Here is a 14,549-nt window from a genome sequence, read left to right on the forward strand (position 1 = left end):
TCCCAAAGAATAAATCAGCACCAAGCACCATTATATAGAAGGACTTATGCAGCATTCATACCTGACATATCAGGCATTGGTGGCACATTAGGCATAGCTGGCAAAGGTGGCATAGCAGGCAAAGCTGGCATAGAGGGCATAGCTGGCATTAGGGGTACTGAAGGTACGGCGGTAGGGGCGTGTGCGTGAGGCACAGAGGGCATAGCTGGCATAGGTATAGGTGGCATCATTGTTCCTCCCATAACAGGTAGAACTGGCACCGCTGAGAACAGTAAACATGGCTAAGGATGAGTAACCAATGACCCCTTTCACATATTTTAATCAAATTATTTAATGCAAGTTGGCAAGGATTTTGAGGTCAGATGAAACCCAATTAGCTGTGCCAACTCACTATATTAAATAAACATGAACAATACTGCTTAGTGAGATAAACACCTTGCAGCTTTTTCATATAAGAAATATTTCTGTTTTACTATTTCAAAAGGTTATTTTTAAAGTCAAGAAAAGTATATATATATATATATATATATATATATATATATATATATATATATATATATATATATATATATATATATATATTTGTATATACTGTATAAATATATATATATATATATATATATATATATATACTGTATATATATATATATATAGAGAGAGAGAGAGAGTATATATAGTGTATATTCACATATATACTGTATATAAACACACACAAAATAAAATATTTTATAAAAGAAATATAAAATACAATTATATCTAATCTTTATTAATTATATCTTATCTAATCTTACTGTTTAATTTGTTTAAAAAAATAAGAAAAAAAGAATAAATAACAAAATAAAGTTTCTGTATTTCTGTATGTGATTAGAAAAATGTCTTGTTAACACAGCAAAAGTTGTCATCAGCTATTTATTGTTAAGTATTTTTTTTTAAACAAACGTATATAAGGAACATAAATGCCACCCATTTTGTTGAATGATCCATGTAATTCCAATCACCAAAAGCCACAGTCACTTGAAATCCCCAAAGCATTAAATCAATCTAAATGGTACATTGGTTATTTGTCATGCAAAGCATTTATAAATGTGCAATTTACAATAATTTGCAATTCTGAATGCTTCTAATCTAGCAATTAATTGCTTTTAGGTACCAATTGACCCTGGAGTACCCATGCATAATTGATGTGAAGTAAGGAGAGAGCAGAAAGAGAACAGATGCAGAGCTCACCACCGGGGGGATAAGGCCTGCCGGAGAGGGGCTTCTCTATGTCACCATCCTCCCCTCCAATCCCACCAGCTCCCTTCATACGGCTGGACATGCTGGATGACTTCTCAAAATCCTGCAGTAGAGATAAGGCAAAGCAAAACAGGCTCTCAACTCAGGGCTGGACCCTTCCCAACTCATACAAGAAATCAATCTCCCCATGGGAGTACCTTATACTCTCTAAGAGGGGCATGGCCCATTTACTATCGCAACTGAGTCAGAGCCATGCTGGTCTAGACCACAAGAGTCTGGTTTTCCCTAGGTCAAGTAAAACTATTTTAAACTAACTATTCCTTTGTGACTGAAAATGTTCCTGTGCTTTTATTTTCAAGTGTCCTCAATCTAATATAAAGTACGCTCAATGCTGTGAGAAATACGGTAAACTGGTAACTTAATCACCTTCACTGCAGGGGACCTGGCAGCCATAGAGCACATTTGATACACTCAATCACTTACACTATGAGGATCAAGTGGCCAATTGTGTTCTTCATGCATTCATGTTATATTTTTATGCTTCTTTCCATAAATACACTGATGAGCCAAAACATTATGACCAGTCACAAGTGAAGCAAATATTGTTGATCATTTCCTAACAAGGCCACATATATTAAAATCTGGGTAGATTAGATGGAAAGCAAACAATCTGTTATCATAATCAACATGTTGAATGCAGGAGAAACGGGCAGAAGTAAAGATCTGAGCAACTTTGACAAGGGCCAAATTGTTATGGCCAGATGACTGGGTCAGTCCCCAAATTCCCCAGATCTCAATCCAGTTGAAAATCTGTGGGATGTGCTGGACCAACAAGTTTGATCCACAGTGGCACCATCTCACAACCTACAGGACTTGAAGGATCTGCTGGAAATGTCTTTGTGTCAGATACAACAGGACTCCTTCAGGGGTCTTGTAGAGTCCATGCCTCAGTGGGTCAGGAGGACCAACAGCATATTAGGCAGGAGGTCGTAATGTTTAGCTCATTGGGGTTGTTACATTAAACATTCAAACAGTGTAGTTTTTATTACATTTACGTTTTTTTTAAAACTGCTGAATCGGGGGAGTGAACAAAAGGCACTTACTCCATTACCATCAGACAGCACTGGGTCAAACAGGCTGTCGAGATATCTGTCCATGCCTTTCTGAGTTGGTGCTTCACTGAAGTCTGATTCTTTTTTTTTTTAGTTATTGGGGGAAAAAAATAGAAATCATGTAATTTGCATTATACAGAATATATAAAAGCATCTTAAAAGTTAGCCAAAAAACAAAAAAAAGCAGCTGACCGTGGCTGTAATACCCATCTGAATCTGGGAGACTTGAGCTGAGCATTGTCTGAGGGAGCAGAAGTGAGTTGTCATCATCAGAATCAAATCCGCTTCCAAACAGAGCCCTGTGAAAATTCATATTGAGGGCAAAATATTAGATGATAACTACAAAGACACAGCAAAAATATTTCATTTGTATATATAATGCTGTGTATTTCTACAAAGGCATCAGTCACTGAAAACTTAAAAGAATAGTTCACCCAAAAATGAAAATTCTGTCATCATTTACTCACCCTCAAGTTGTTCCAAACCTACATGAGTTTCTTTCTTCTGCTGAACACAACGGAAGATATTTGGAAGAATGTCAATAACCAAAAAGATCTACCATACTATTATTTTTCCTACTATGGCAGTAAATGGTGGGATAGATCTCTTTGATTACTGACATTCTTCCAAATATCTTCTTTTGCATTCAGCAGATGAAAAATATTCATACAATGTCAACCCCATGACATTTTTGGGTGAAATATCCCTTTAATATGCACCACCTTACTAGGCGTCATTATAAAATTCAAGTCAAAATCAGTCAGCAAATATTTATTATTTGTAACTTAAAGGTGAAGTTTGGGTTACACTTTATTTTACAATGCTGTAGTTACAATATAATTATTCAAATAAGTACTGAGTACTATTAATTAACTACATGTACTTACTATAGTTACAATTAGGGTTAGGGTTTGTTTAGGGTTAGTTACTTGTAATTATGCATAATTTATTACTATAGTACATGTGCATGTAGTAACATGTAACACTGTAAAATAAAGAATTACCAAAGTTTGTATTTTTTGTGTCACCAGCGGCAATAAACAGAACTGAAAAATGACTGTTTTTAGCTATTTTCAAACACTCCCCATCGGTCAGTCATTAGTTTGGTGCCACAGAAATTACACACTCACTTTTAAATGACATGCAAAGTAGATCAATTAACAATATAATTCCTATTTATGATCATTAGTGTACCTAATTCCAATGTAAACAAAAGTCAATTAAAATATAAGACTATCATGCTGATACTGACAGGCTGGCATTGGGCCTGGTTCTGGTGGGACTCTCAGCGGAGATGATGAAGTAGGATTTTTGCTTTGGAAAATTTCTCATCAGTTCCATGTCTGCGATCAGGTCCATTACATAATCGTGCCCCGCAAGCTCCGCCCACTGTCCGTGCTCCTTCATGACAACAGAACACCCCTTCCAGGCCTCCGTCACACCCCTGTGGAGCCAATTAATGGGGCTATTCATTTCAGGCAAATTACAGATGGCAGAGATAATGAAGGCCTCATTATAGACTGTACATATCCCAACATGCCCGAAAGAAAGAGCCATGCACTAATGACATGGGATACAGCATATTAAAAAGGTTCTTATGAAGATGAATAGATGGGAACATCACAATACTGGCTGAAACTGAGCAAAATCAAACATTGTGTGTTGGCTGACTTTAGGGAAGATTAGAATGAAAAATGCTTGGAACAAGAAACATGGATAGTTTGTGTATACGGCCGTATACCTGTGCTGCAGAATATCCCCAGCCAGCTCTTCCCCACTCGTCCAGGAGTGCACAGGGCACAGGGAAGATGTCCCTGTCAATACAACATGACGTTTAACAGCTGTGGTTTGACAGGCGTGTATGAGTGAAGACTACACGCAAATGACTTTTTCTATTCTGTGTAGCACCACAGATCAGGTATCACCTGATATAGATGTGCATTACACACAATTGTCTCCAGAGGGTTTTGAGAAACAAAGGAAACTGCCAGGCAGATTTAGGGAGATTATAGGGAATGAAAGAGCTTTTCAGAGCTTTCTTTTAGTGCTTTGTAGGCTATCCTTTGTGTTTGCATCCTTATGTAAGTCTGCATATCTCTTTCATTCCAAACAAGATATCTCAAAATATTCTTCTTTTCCAATTTCTAATTGGCATAGTCTATTTTTAAAAGTGCTTATTTTTCACAAGGGTTTTATGATATATATAGTATAGAAATTAACAATTGCATTCAAGTCCTGAAATTTGGATTTGAAAAGCATGAGGGTAGGATGCACCAATAAAGATTAAATTAGGCAGTTAATCAAGGATTTGTTAATTAAGGGTTTATTTTAATTAAACTTCAAACTTACTTTAATTTAAATTTAGTGTAATTGTGCAACAGGATTTATAGTTTCGTTAAAATTTAAAGGTTAATTGCAAATGAATCCAGGTATATCAAGTTCACTTTTTTGACGCAACCCAACCCAACTGGCAAACATTGACTAAAGGTTGCAGATACTCAAACAGTGACACACACCATCAAAACAGTGTACTTGCAAAACCATGTTTGCTTTCTTCCTATTGGCTGTCCATTCCAGCAGGGATAGTGGGTAAGTCCTCGCTGTCTCCGGTCCATACAGGGATTTCTGCATGGCTTGAATGAGCTTGTGTTGGCCGACAGCTTTGAATCCGTTAAAGGCATGATCTGAGACAAACCTAAAGCCAAAAAGAAATTAATGCTTACATGTTGTTCATGACATATCCAACATGAATACTGGTATGTTGCTTACTTCAGAAGGTATTTCTCCATTTTGGCAGATGGTGCAAACGCACTCAAGCAGGCCAGCAGCAGCAGCCAGCCCCTTTCTGAGTTATCTGGATTGGTGTTTCTCCAAACCTGATTGGCAATTTGACATAAGACTTCATCCCGCAAGCCAGGGTTGGTAAGCCCCTTCTGGATGATGTAGTTTCCAAATAAATTCTCCTGAGCACCATTTAGATGTGGGTCACCCATAAACCTTAAGATCTACAAAGTAGAAATAATGCTAATAGAGAGCTAGTGGAGATGTAAATCATACTGACTTATGGCTACAACAGAGGCATATATCTTCACTTAATAGCTCATCATAGTAGGTCTGTGAATCTATTTCTCTATGGAGAAAATTAATGGGATTTTTTTTTCACTTCAGGACCAACATTTGTGCTTTATTGCATATAAAATAAATGACACTGGCAAAAAAAACTGTAGCATACCATGACAAAGGCATCTAGAGCCTCGTGTGTAAGATCATCGTCAATGTGTGTTAGTGGTGTCTTCAAAGGCGCAGTTAACATTCCAAACTTTGGCTCCTACAAATTAATATACAGTACATCAGTCATTCCTGAATTAATATCTGAGTATAAGAATTTATTTGTGATTTTGGAAAAAATTACTCAAGTATGTCTTACTTTGAAATGAATCTGGACAAATTTCGAGACAGTGTAGTTGTTGATGTCAAGGGGTAGCGTGAGCTGTGACTCCACCTGAACTGTGGGAGCCTGGACTAAAGCCAAGCAATCAGAATGGAGCTCTCTACCACCTTAAAAAACACAGAGGTGACAGATGATGTGGGCAGTGTACATTATAAATACATTATATGTACTTGTACTTTTTAAAATTCTGGGGTCTGTGTGATTTTTTATTTTATGTTTTATGCTCACCAAGGCTGCATTCATTTGATAAAAAACAGCCAAATTATAAAATATGTTTCTATTTTAATACATTTTAAAATGTAATTTATATAAATTTTCAGCACCATTACTCCAGTCTTTCATAATATGATGATTTGCTGCTCAAGTAGCATTTATTATTAGTATTATTATTATAATTATCAATGTTGAAAACAGTTGTGCTGCTTAATATTTTTGCGGAAATCGTGATATGATTAATTTCAGGATTCTTTGATGTATAGAAAGGTAAAAAGAACATTTGTAACACTATAAATGTCTTTACTTCACTTTTGATCAATTGCATCCTTGCTGAATAAAACATAATCTTACTGACCCCAAGCTTGTGAAGGAAATAAAAAATATATGTTTGTATTTAACGTGAGAAAATTGCCCCCCAGTACCGGCGGCTGCCTGCAACAGTGCTCCAAGTTCAGCTGGAATGACCAGATGAGTGACGTTGACCACTTCCCGTTTTGACAGCTCCTGCAAAGACAGAAGATATGGTAACACTTTACAGTGAGGTCAAATTCATTAACCTTAAGAAATATAGTTTTACAGCATTTATTAACCTTTGTTAATGTTAATAATGTTAATAATGAATGAATCAATGAATGAGTCTTTTATTATGTTTGGTTATATACTGTAGGCATAAGAAATACACTGAAATTGGTTTTATTTAGACAGTAAATATCATTATAACCATTTCTATTCTCCTTTGCTCCTCTTCTTCCTTTCTCCTGGCCTCATATCTCAGCTAAAAGAAGAAAAAGAAGTAAACCAATTAAACATGGGATTGTAGGTTAGCCTTATCACTATGCACTAAAAATGCACTGTTCTTACCTTAATATATCTCTTGCGATCAACATACATATGGATCAGAGAGCGGAATTTCACTAGGCTAGCTATCATTTTCACATACCGCTTCCTGTGAAGAGAAAGCAAATTTAAAGAAATTTTGTCAAGCTCTAAAATGGATAGAAATTGCTATTTGTGAGTAAAAAAAAAAACCCAGTAATCACCAACTAAAAAAAAAATCATGTACATTTTTTGGTTATAAAATGTATTGAAGTATAATGACTTTATTTAATTATTTTAATAGATTACCACTCCTAGGGCCAGATTTGCTAAAAGAGGAGTATTAGCGTGTGGCTGCAGTCTAATAAAAGTGCTGATGGGAGGGGAAAGCTCTGCGGGTGATAGACTGAGAATGCACAAATTCAATGTCATGTAAGGCAGTTAAAAAATGAGTACCTCAGAAATTACGTGTTTTTGTAGGCAAAACCCGGAAGCCAGTGCACATTTTAGGACTTCCGGTCCCATCGCCATAAAGTCTATGGGTTTTTTGAATGGGTTTTTGCTAAATCGCCTGAAATAAGGTCTGTGGTTAACAAAGCCGCTAAATATTTTCACGTTTTGATCTATGACATAAAACACACCAGTTATAACCCGTTTGTGATTTTTTTAAACCTTTACTGTGTCTTAAAAACGGCGGTTGCTAACAAGTTGCTGAAATGGACTACTTTCTTTGGTGGGGACTTTAGACGTCATCATGACAAACAGGACATTTGGACAGCATTTCTCATGAATAAATGGATAAGTATTCATACACAGCGCAGATCATAATCAGTGAGCATGTTTTTAAATAAAGTTTGAGGAAGCTTGGTGGTGATGATGTTCATCCACGATCATGGTGTGCTGTAGTCCGTTTATAGCCTACTGTTAGCTTTTTATATCTGACAAAAAATATATAAATGTTGTGCTCACTTGTAAAGATTATCTTGACAGACAAAACGTGTAAGTGTCATAACCCTTTGTTAAATTTTTTGTGATTTTCCAAAAGTCTATGGGAAAAATGCATAGGCTTTCGATCGAGGGAACCCGTGCGCCGCCAACTTCCGGGTTGGTCTACAAAAACACGTCATCTCTGTAATCTGACTAATTCAAACCTTGGTAAATCACGTTGCATGATTCATTTCAATACTCTCTTCCCATAAATGTAGCGGTCTGACAGGGAAACTTTTTAACAATGAGGTTGGTCATAAAGGTTGAGAACCATTGATTTAGAGTGAGAATAAGAAATGATGAATACCTTGTGAGAAATCCTCGGCAGTGGGCCTGCAGTCGTATGATCTTCATGCGAAAGGCTGTATAGCGTTTTCTCACAAAGAACATCCTGGTGTAACGCTGCAGAGTTAGGGCAGCTACATGCCTTACTCTGTCTCTCTTACTCTCCAACAGGAAGTATATGTCCTCTTTCATGAACAACTAACAAAAAATAAAAGGTGCAATCAAGTACTAAAACAGAGAGTAGTCTCACATGGCAAGACCTTTCTCATCATGGAGTGACATCTTTTGGTCTGAGACAATGATTGTGTTTGAAATCACCCCCTACACCCTCAATTACTATTCCCGACATTAGTCTATTAATATAGTTTACTTGAAGAAGTGAATGAAAAAGAGTGAATTCGGATACTGAGTACACTGGAAGGGCTGCTGCTTTTGTGTAGTTTGTGCTTGCTGTTTAATAATCATTTGACACTTAGCTAACTGGCAGCTCCAGTAGCAAGGTGCGTCCCAATTCGCGTACTTATGCACTTTTCTATGACGTCGTTAAGTATAAATAGTGTGATTTTTAAATAAACTATTTTTTACATTTATTAATTAATTAAATTCTTAAATTAACGGAAAAAACGAAGTGTGAAATGAAGTATGGAACATGCACTCAACTGTCACAGCTTTAATTACGTAGTGGAGGAGGAGAGGGTATCAGACTCTGATGTTTAATGACAAAATAACCTTATACAATTCACGCACTACATGGATGAGTGCATAAGTACATAGTTTATAAGTGCATAGTGTATAGTGCGTCATTTGGGACGCAACTGTAATCTCTCAACTTTTTGTGGAACTTAGCATGTATAACCCTTAATTAAACAATTTAATAATCAATTAAAAGGGAATTTATACCTGTATGAAATTACGCTGTACCCACATTTGATCAGTGGTTTGCAAAATGGATGAATGATTCAGCTGCGGGCGCCATCTTTTGGCGAGATGCAAGAATTAATTTGGCACATGACCCTAACAGTGCATTATGGGTATTCTCTATCAGTTGTACCCTTGTTATTGCAGTGCATTGTGGGATTGAATAAGTGCACTCGATAACGTCCACAATGCTTTCGGACACCACTACAAATGTCTGTTCCCTCAAATTGTGCCCTACTTAAGGGTATGGGGGCGATTTCAGACACAGTCCAAGTGAATAGCAAGGTCACCGTGATTTTGCCAAGTAAGACATGTTCCTGGATCAACATATTTGTTGATCCTGGAACAACATTCCAATCAACCAATCAGATTTGAGGGACAAGTTAGGTGCTTCTACATCAATGTTATTCACCTATCTTTCCCCTCTGATTTTATGGATAAGTTATGGATCAACAAAATATGTAGCAATATCAAAATCCCGGTGACCGAATAGTAACTAGTGCACTTATCAGAATCAAGCTTACCTTGGTGACACCGACTTGAAACGATCCCAGTCTAACAGGGCAAAGCTTCCTTAACATGATGACACAGTTTTCACCATTGGCAGGTGGAGGCTGTTTGAGGCCTAGCAGTGACTTGTATCTAAATTCAACCAAATAATTGATTAATTATAACTTTTTTTATACATTAAAAAAACAAAGTTAATACACCTCCCCCTCAAAAATTTGGAAACACCCCTGGCAAAGTGTGGTTTTGGACGATATCTGCATAAATCCTTATCATTTTTTGGTGCAAATACATTGAAGTAACTTGACATTATCATTGAAGACCAGCAATAATAATTTTTATTTTGATTGACATGTATATATTGCCATTATTATGTAAAGTCAGACATGCCCCTTTGCCAGCTGTGAAGCCTGGTTACTGGTTTAAACTTGGCCCAGGTTTGTTAAAGATTTTTGGGTCAGCACACCTTAATAGCTTCAACAATTGATTGACAATTAAGTTTAGATACAATGAACCAGTTAGAACCCAGTTTAGGTCAGATAGCTGCTAATGCTGGATATTTTGATCAATCGAAAATTTAAGTTTTTTTCTATGTATAAACTGTTTGTGTAATAAAATATGTGTTTTGTTCCTTATCAGTGCAATTTTATCACAAATTAAAAAGGATTCATGCCAATATTGTCCAAAACCCCACTTTTCTAGGGCGTTTCCAAACTTTTGGAGGGCAGTGTAGCTAATGAATTCAGACACACAAGGGGAAAACTTTATCATCGCTCTGTGTTAATGGTCTCAGACGTGTTTGACATGTCTAGCTCTTACCTGAAAAGGAAGATATCGAATGGCATTCTGATCGGATAGCCCTCTCTCCTTATTCGAATGGTTTCTAAAATCCCAGAATAGTTAAGTTGGGCGCTGACCAGCTCCATGTCAAACACACCAGGCTCCTGCAAGGTTACACAATCTTTCAATAGATTTCAATTCCAGCCAAGACGCAAATAGCTTAATAACCCTGAACCCAGTGACTGCTGTTCCTTACCTTGTTTTGGTTTGGCTTTATGCATCGCACAAAATATGGGTTGGCTCTGTTAGTACAAAATGGAAAGGAGTATTTTATCACTTGGTGATAAAAACCTTACATGTGTCTGAAACCAATCACAGAAGAGATTTGTGTAGACAGCGTAATGCACAATTTAGGTGGTCTACCTCTCCATCTTTTCAATGAGCTCCATGAGGGATTGTTGGAACTTGGCCGCCACGGTTGAGGCCTGATGGCGCCGTGTTACTGTGCTGTTCTTCCCAACATGAGATCTCTGTTGGTTGAGGGCCTCAGCGTAGCTCATAAACAGATATGCAACCATCTAAAACCACAGCGAGATAAGGGTCAGTTTATTGGGGTCATTTCATTCCTGGCTCATGGTAGTTCATTTATTTCTCTTACCTTGTTTTTGCTATGAATAAAAAGGTCAAGAACATCTTGGCGGACTTGATCGTAATTCTTATCCAGAAATTTATGGACCTGTGAAGCATGTATTCAATCACAAAAAGTTTGGTCTGTTCCTCCACATTAAGACTTTATTAGGGAATCATTAAAATATTTGATGCTCCAAGGCAAGTAGTTTAAATGCACCTGATAGGAGACCTTCCCAGCATAATGCTTGATAGTAAATTCAGGGAGAGGCATTTTTGGCTTGGAATACAATGGATTGTTGCCATGGTGATAGTGGCATTTCTGAAGGAAGGTATGATCTGTAGCCTAGAGGAAATTCATTGAAAAGGAGGTTCATTAAAATGCAAACTAGTAGTGATGAACAGATAAATACTAACTTGAATGAACACGTTAATAAGAAATGACACCTGTGGAAACCCGCTCTGATCATCAAGAATTCGGAGTATCCCATGAGGCTTTGCTGCAATGAGGTCAATGCAGGCCTGGTTGTCGGAGAAAGGCACCTCTTCCCAGATGATTTGCTCTCTGTTATATTCATTCTTGCATATTGAAAAGAAAGTAATTTTTCAGATGCACACCACAGGCAGTTTACTCATCTACAGTTCTCAGAAGATTAGACTGAACAGAGACAGCTTACTTGTTCTTCTTTGAAAATGACCCTGTTGAAAAAGAACTGAAGGTACTCATTTGCATAATTTATGCAAAGCTGTTCAAAGCTGTTGAAGGTAAGATCCTACAAAGCACAAAAAAAGTGTGATTCAGTCGAATGCAATCCAGATTTTACCACAACGAAGAGTATTAGCAAAACCTTTTACAGTCGTGGGCAAACAAGTTTAGAGCGCCTTACCTCGAATCCATAGATATCAAGGATGGAGATAGATAGTGCTTCGTTCCGAGGATAAACCTGCGTATTTATTCTGTCTGTTAGCCAGCTGAACAGAAGGGAATACAGGATCTTGGCAACAGCATCTCTGTTATGGTTGAGAGGGAAAATTACCATAATTTGATTACCTCAATGCACAGTAGTTTTCATGACAATGATTTTAATTGTAATAGTGTACATCTGAATGTTCATTACTTTCTTTTTTCAATTCCAGAATTCATTCAACCATTATTATTTATTAAACCCCTTTGTGAATTGATTGCATTCTTTTATTTATTTATTTTTTGTTTAATTCTAGAAAGTGTGCCTTGCCAGACAACTTCACTTGATGTTACCTTAAGTGATTTTTATGGAATTATTCAGATAATTATCCTTCTTGATTAAAAATATAACTGTCATATCACGATGATCTCGAGATAATGGGTCGCGTAAGGTTCAGCCAATCAGAAGGCTTTTGGGGCACTTTTTGCCAGCCTGTCAATCATTCATTTACCGCGCCAACATAAGGGAAACTACTGGACGATGAGAGGATGATAGACGAATTTAAAGTACTTTTCAGAAGCTTGTAGAGTGTGAAATGTTCGCGATTTCTCATTTGCGATGCGAAATACGGCTTACAAAGTCGAAACAGAAGGAAGACAGAGGAAAATATAACAGAGCAAAAAGCGATGAAACCAAAAAAAGAAGCAAGATGAGAGGGAACATCGTTAAACTTCATCGCTGGAGGGTGTTAAGAACTTCACAGCGCTGGAAGCAGATGCCGAGCTCGCTTTTCTTCTGCTTGACAGACAGGTAAAAACAACAAAAAAACACCGCCAAAGCAATGTCGTAGAAAGAGGGGGCGTGGCTAAATCTGGTGAAGTTCGCGAAAAGCAACAGCGTTTTTTGTAAATTGCAATAAACTATTTTTTTCTTAGCTACGAATCAAATAGAAAAAAAGTAGAATAAAAACTTTAAAAAATTCAATTTCAATATTTGTTTTCAATGGAAGCTTGTTTCTGCCACAGAATAAAAAAATAAAAAAAAAGGTTATTGTAACTTTTTATTTCAAAATTCTGACAAAAAAAAGAATTGTGAGACAGTCTCAGTTACCTTTTTTTAAAGGGTTAGTTCACCCAAAAATGAAAATGGTGTCATTAATTACTCACCCTCATGTTGTTCCACACCCATAAGACCTTCGTTCATCTTCAGAACACAAATTAAGATATTTTTGATGAAATCCGATGGCTCAGGGAGGCCTCCACTGACAGCAAAGCCTTTCAAACTCTCAAGGTCCATAAGGTAATAAAAATATAGTTCATGTGAGTACAGTGCTTCAACCTTAATATTATAAAGCGACGAGAAGATTTTCTGTGCGGCAAAAAACAAACAAAATAAAGACTTTTAAACAATATCTATATGGGCCGATTTCAAAACACTGCTTCAGAGCTTTACAAATCGAATCAGCGAATCGGAGCGCCAAAGTCACGTGATTTCAGCAGTTTAGCCATTTGATACGAATCACTAATTCGAAACAAAAGATTAATTAAGCTCAGAAGCTTCATGAAGCAGTGTATTGAAATCAGCCCGTATAGATATTGTTGAAAGTCATTATTTTATTTTGTTTTTTTGGCGCACAAAAAGGATTCTCATCGCTTTATAATATTAACCACTGAACTCAGATAAACTGTTTCAAATTTTTTGTTTATTACCTTTATGGACCTTGAGAGTTTGAATGGCCTCACTGAGCCATCGGATTTCATCAAAAATATCTTAATTTGTGTTCTGAAGATTAACGAAGGTCTTACAGGTGTGAAACGACATGAGAGTGAGTAATTAATGACAGAATTTTCATTTTTGGGTTAACTAGCTCTTTAATTGCAAATTTATATCTGCAAATTAATCACAATTCTGACCCTTTTTTTCTTGCAATTCTGAATTTCTCACAATTATGAGGAAAAAATGTCAGAATTACCAGTTTCAAACTCAGGATTGCAAGATATAAGGTTAGAATTGTGAGATATAAACTCGCAATTCTGAGGGGTGGAAAAGTCCAAATTGTGAGACTGAAATTAGTATTTGTGAGAAAGAAAGTCAGAATTGTGAGATAAAAAGTTGCAATTAACGTTACCTTTTCAATTTTGTTTTTCTGTGGTAGAAGCAAACCTCCAATTGTTTTTATTTAGCAATATTTGTTTGTTTGGCAATTAGCAAAGTGTAAGCATATAGAATTGTAGGAATTTCCCTACCTGGCATCAATTGCACTCTCAACAGTCAGGGGGGTGTAGATCTTCTCCCTCATTGTTTCCTATATGAAAGTATACAGAATTATCAGAAATACTGCAGCAAAGTTTCTGAAAGGGGTCAACTGGAATATTCTGTTAATAAAACACAGTACTTTTATTGGAAAACACCTTTGTTTAAATATTGTTGATCTCTTGAGATGAAATGTTGCTGAGGCAGTATCTTTAGGCAAGTGAAACTGATATGGCCCTTAAGAGGATCAGCCTACAGCACTAGTGTTGGTAGATGTAAACACATCCCGGCATCTGTGGCAAGACTATACTAATCCCTTTCAAATGATGACATTAAGGCCTTTAAATAAAAAATCTTTCCTTAAATAGTTTAACATTGTGGTAGAAGAATTCCCCTTCTTATTCTCTTCACTTGCATAGATCTGTCTCTTAGCAGGATAAAAAAAACCTGGTGTCG

At 36.7% G+C, this 14,549-nt stretch overlaps 1 protein-coding gene across 4 annotated transcripts in view; it reads right to left on the bottom strand.

Annotated features, from left to right (window-relative positions):
• The window catches only part of myo15aa (myosin XVAa), a 50,347-nt gene that overhangs the window by 14,896 nt on the left and 20,902 nt on the right, over nt 1-14,549 (bottom strand). For all 4 annotated transcript variants that reach the window (XM_067382379.1, XM_067382378.1, XM_067382380.1 and 1 more), the window contains exons 12-34: nt 14,087-14,145; nt 11,823-11,946; nt 11,613-11,708; nt 11,383-11,514; nt 11,156-11,281; nt 10,967-11,044; nt 10,732-10,886; nt 10,565-10,610; nt 10,348-10,472; nt 9,546-9,663; nt 8,126-8,301; nt 6,877-6,961; nt 6,737-6,790; nt 6,438-6,519; nt 5,776-5,906; nt 5,581-5,676; nt 5,118-5,353; nt 4,865-5,043; nt 4,090-4,162; nt 3,601-3,792; nt 2,541-2,647; nt 2,340-2,428; nt 1,228-1,339 (exon numbers count right to left, since the gene is read on the bottom strand). In XM_067382379.1, the coding sequence (XP_067238480.1) occupies nt 1,228-1,339; nt 2,340-2,428; nt 2,541-2,647; nt 3,601-3,792; nt 4,090-4,162; nt 4,865-5,043; nt 5,118-5,353; nt 5,581-5,676; nt 5,776-5,906; nt 6,438-6,519; nt 6,737-6,790; nt 6,877-6,961; nt 8,126-8,301; nt 9,546-9,663; nt 10,348-10,472; nt 10,565-10,610; nt 10,732-10,886; nt 10,967-11,044; nt 11,156-11,281; nt 11,383-11,514; nt 11,613-11,708; nt 11,823-11,946; nt 14,087-14,145 (2,671 nt within the window). The remainder of the gene's footprint in view (nt 1-1,227; nt 1,340-2,339; nt 2,429-2,540; nt 2,648-3,600; nt 3,793-4,089; nt 4,163-4,864; nt 5,044-5,117; nt 5,354-5,580; nt 5,677-5,775; nt 5,907-6,437; nt 6,520-6,736; nt 6,791-6,876; nt 6,962-8,125; nt 8,302-9,545; nt 9,664-10,347; nt 10,473-10,564; nt 10,611-10,731; nt 10,887-10,966; nt 11,045-11,155; nt 11,282-11,382; nt 11,515-11,612; nt 11,709-11,822; nt 11,947-14,086; nt 14,146-14,549) is intronic.

The sequence above is a fragment of the Chanodichthys erythropterus genome, chromosome 3 (genome assembly GCF_024489055.1).
Source record: "Chanodichthys erythropterus isolate Z2021 chromosome 3, ASM2448905v1, whole genome shotgun sequence".
Taxonomy (NCBI): domain Eukaryota; kingdom Metazoa; phylum Chordata; class Actinopteri; order Cypriniformes; family Xenocyprididae; genus Chanodichthys; species Chanodichthys erythropterus.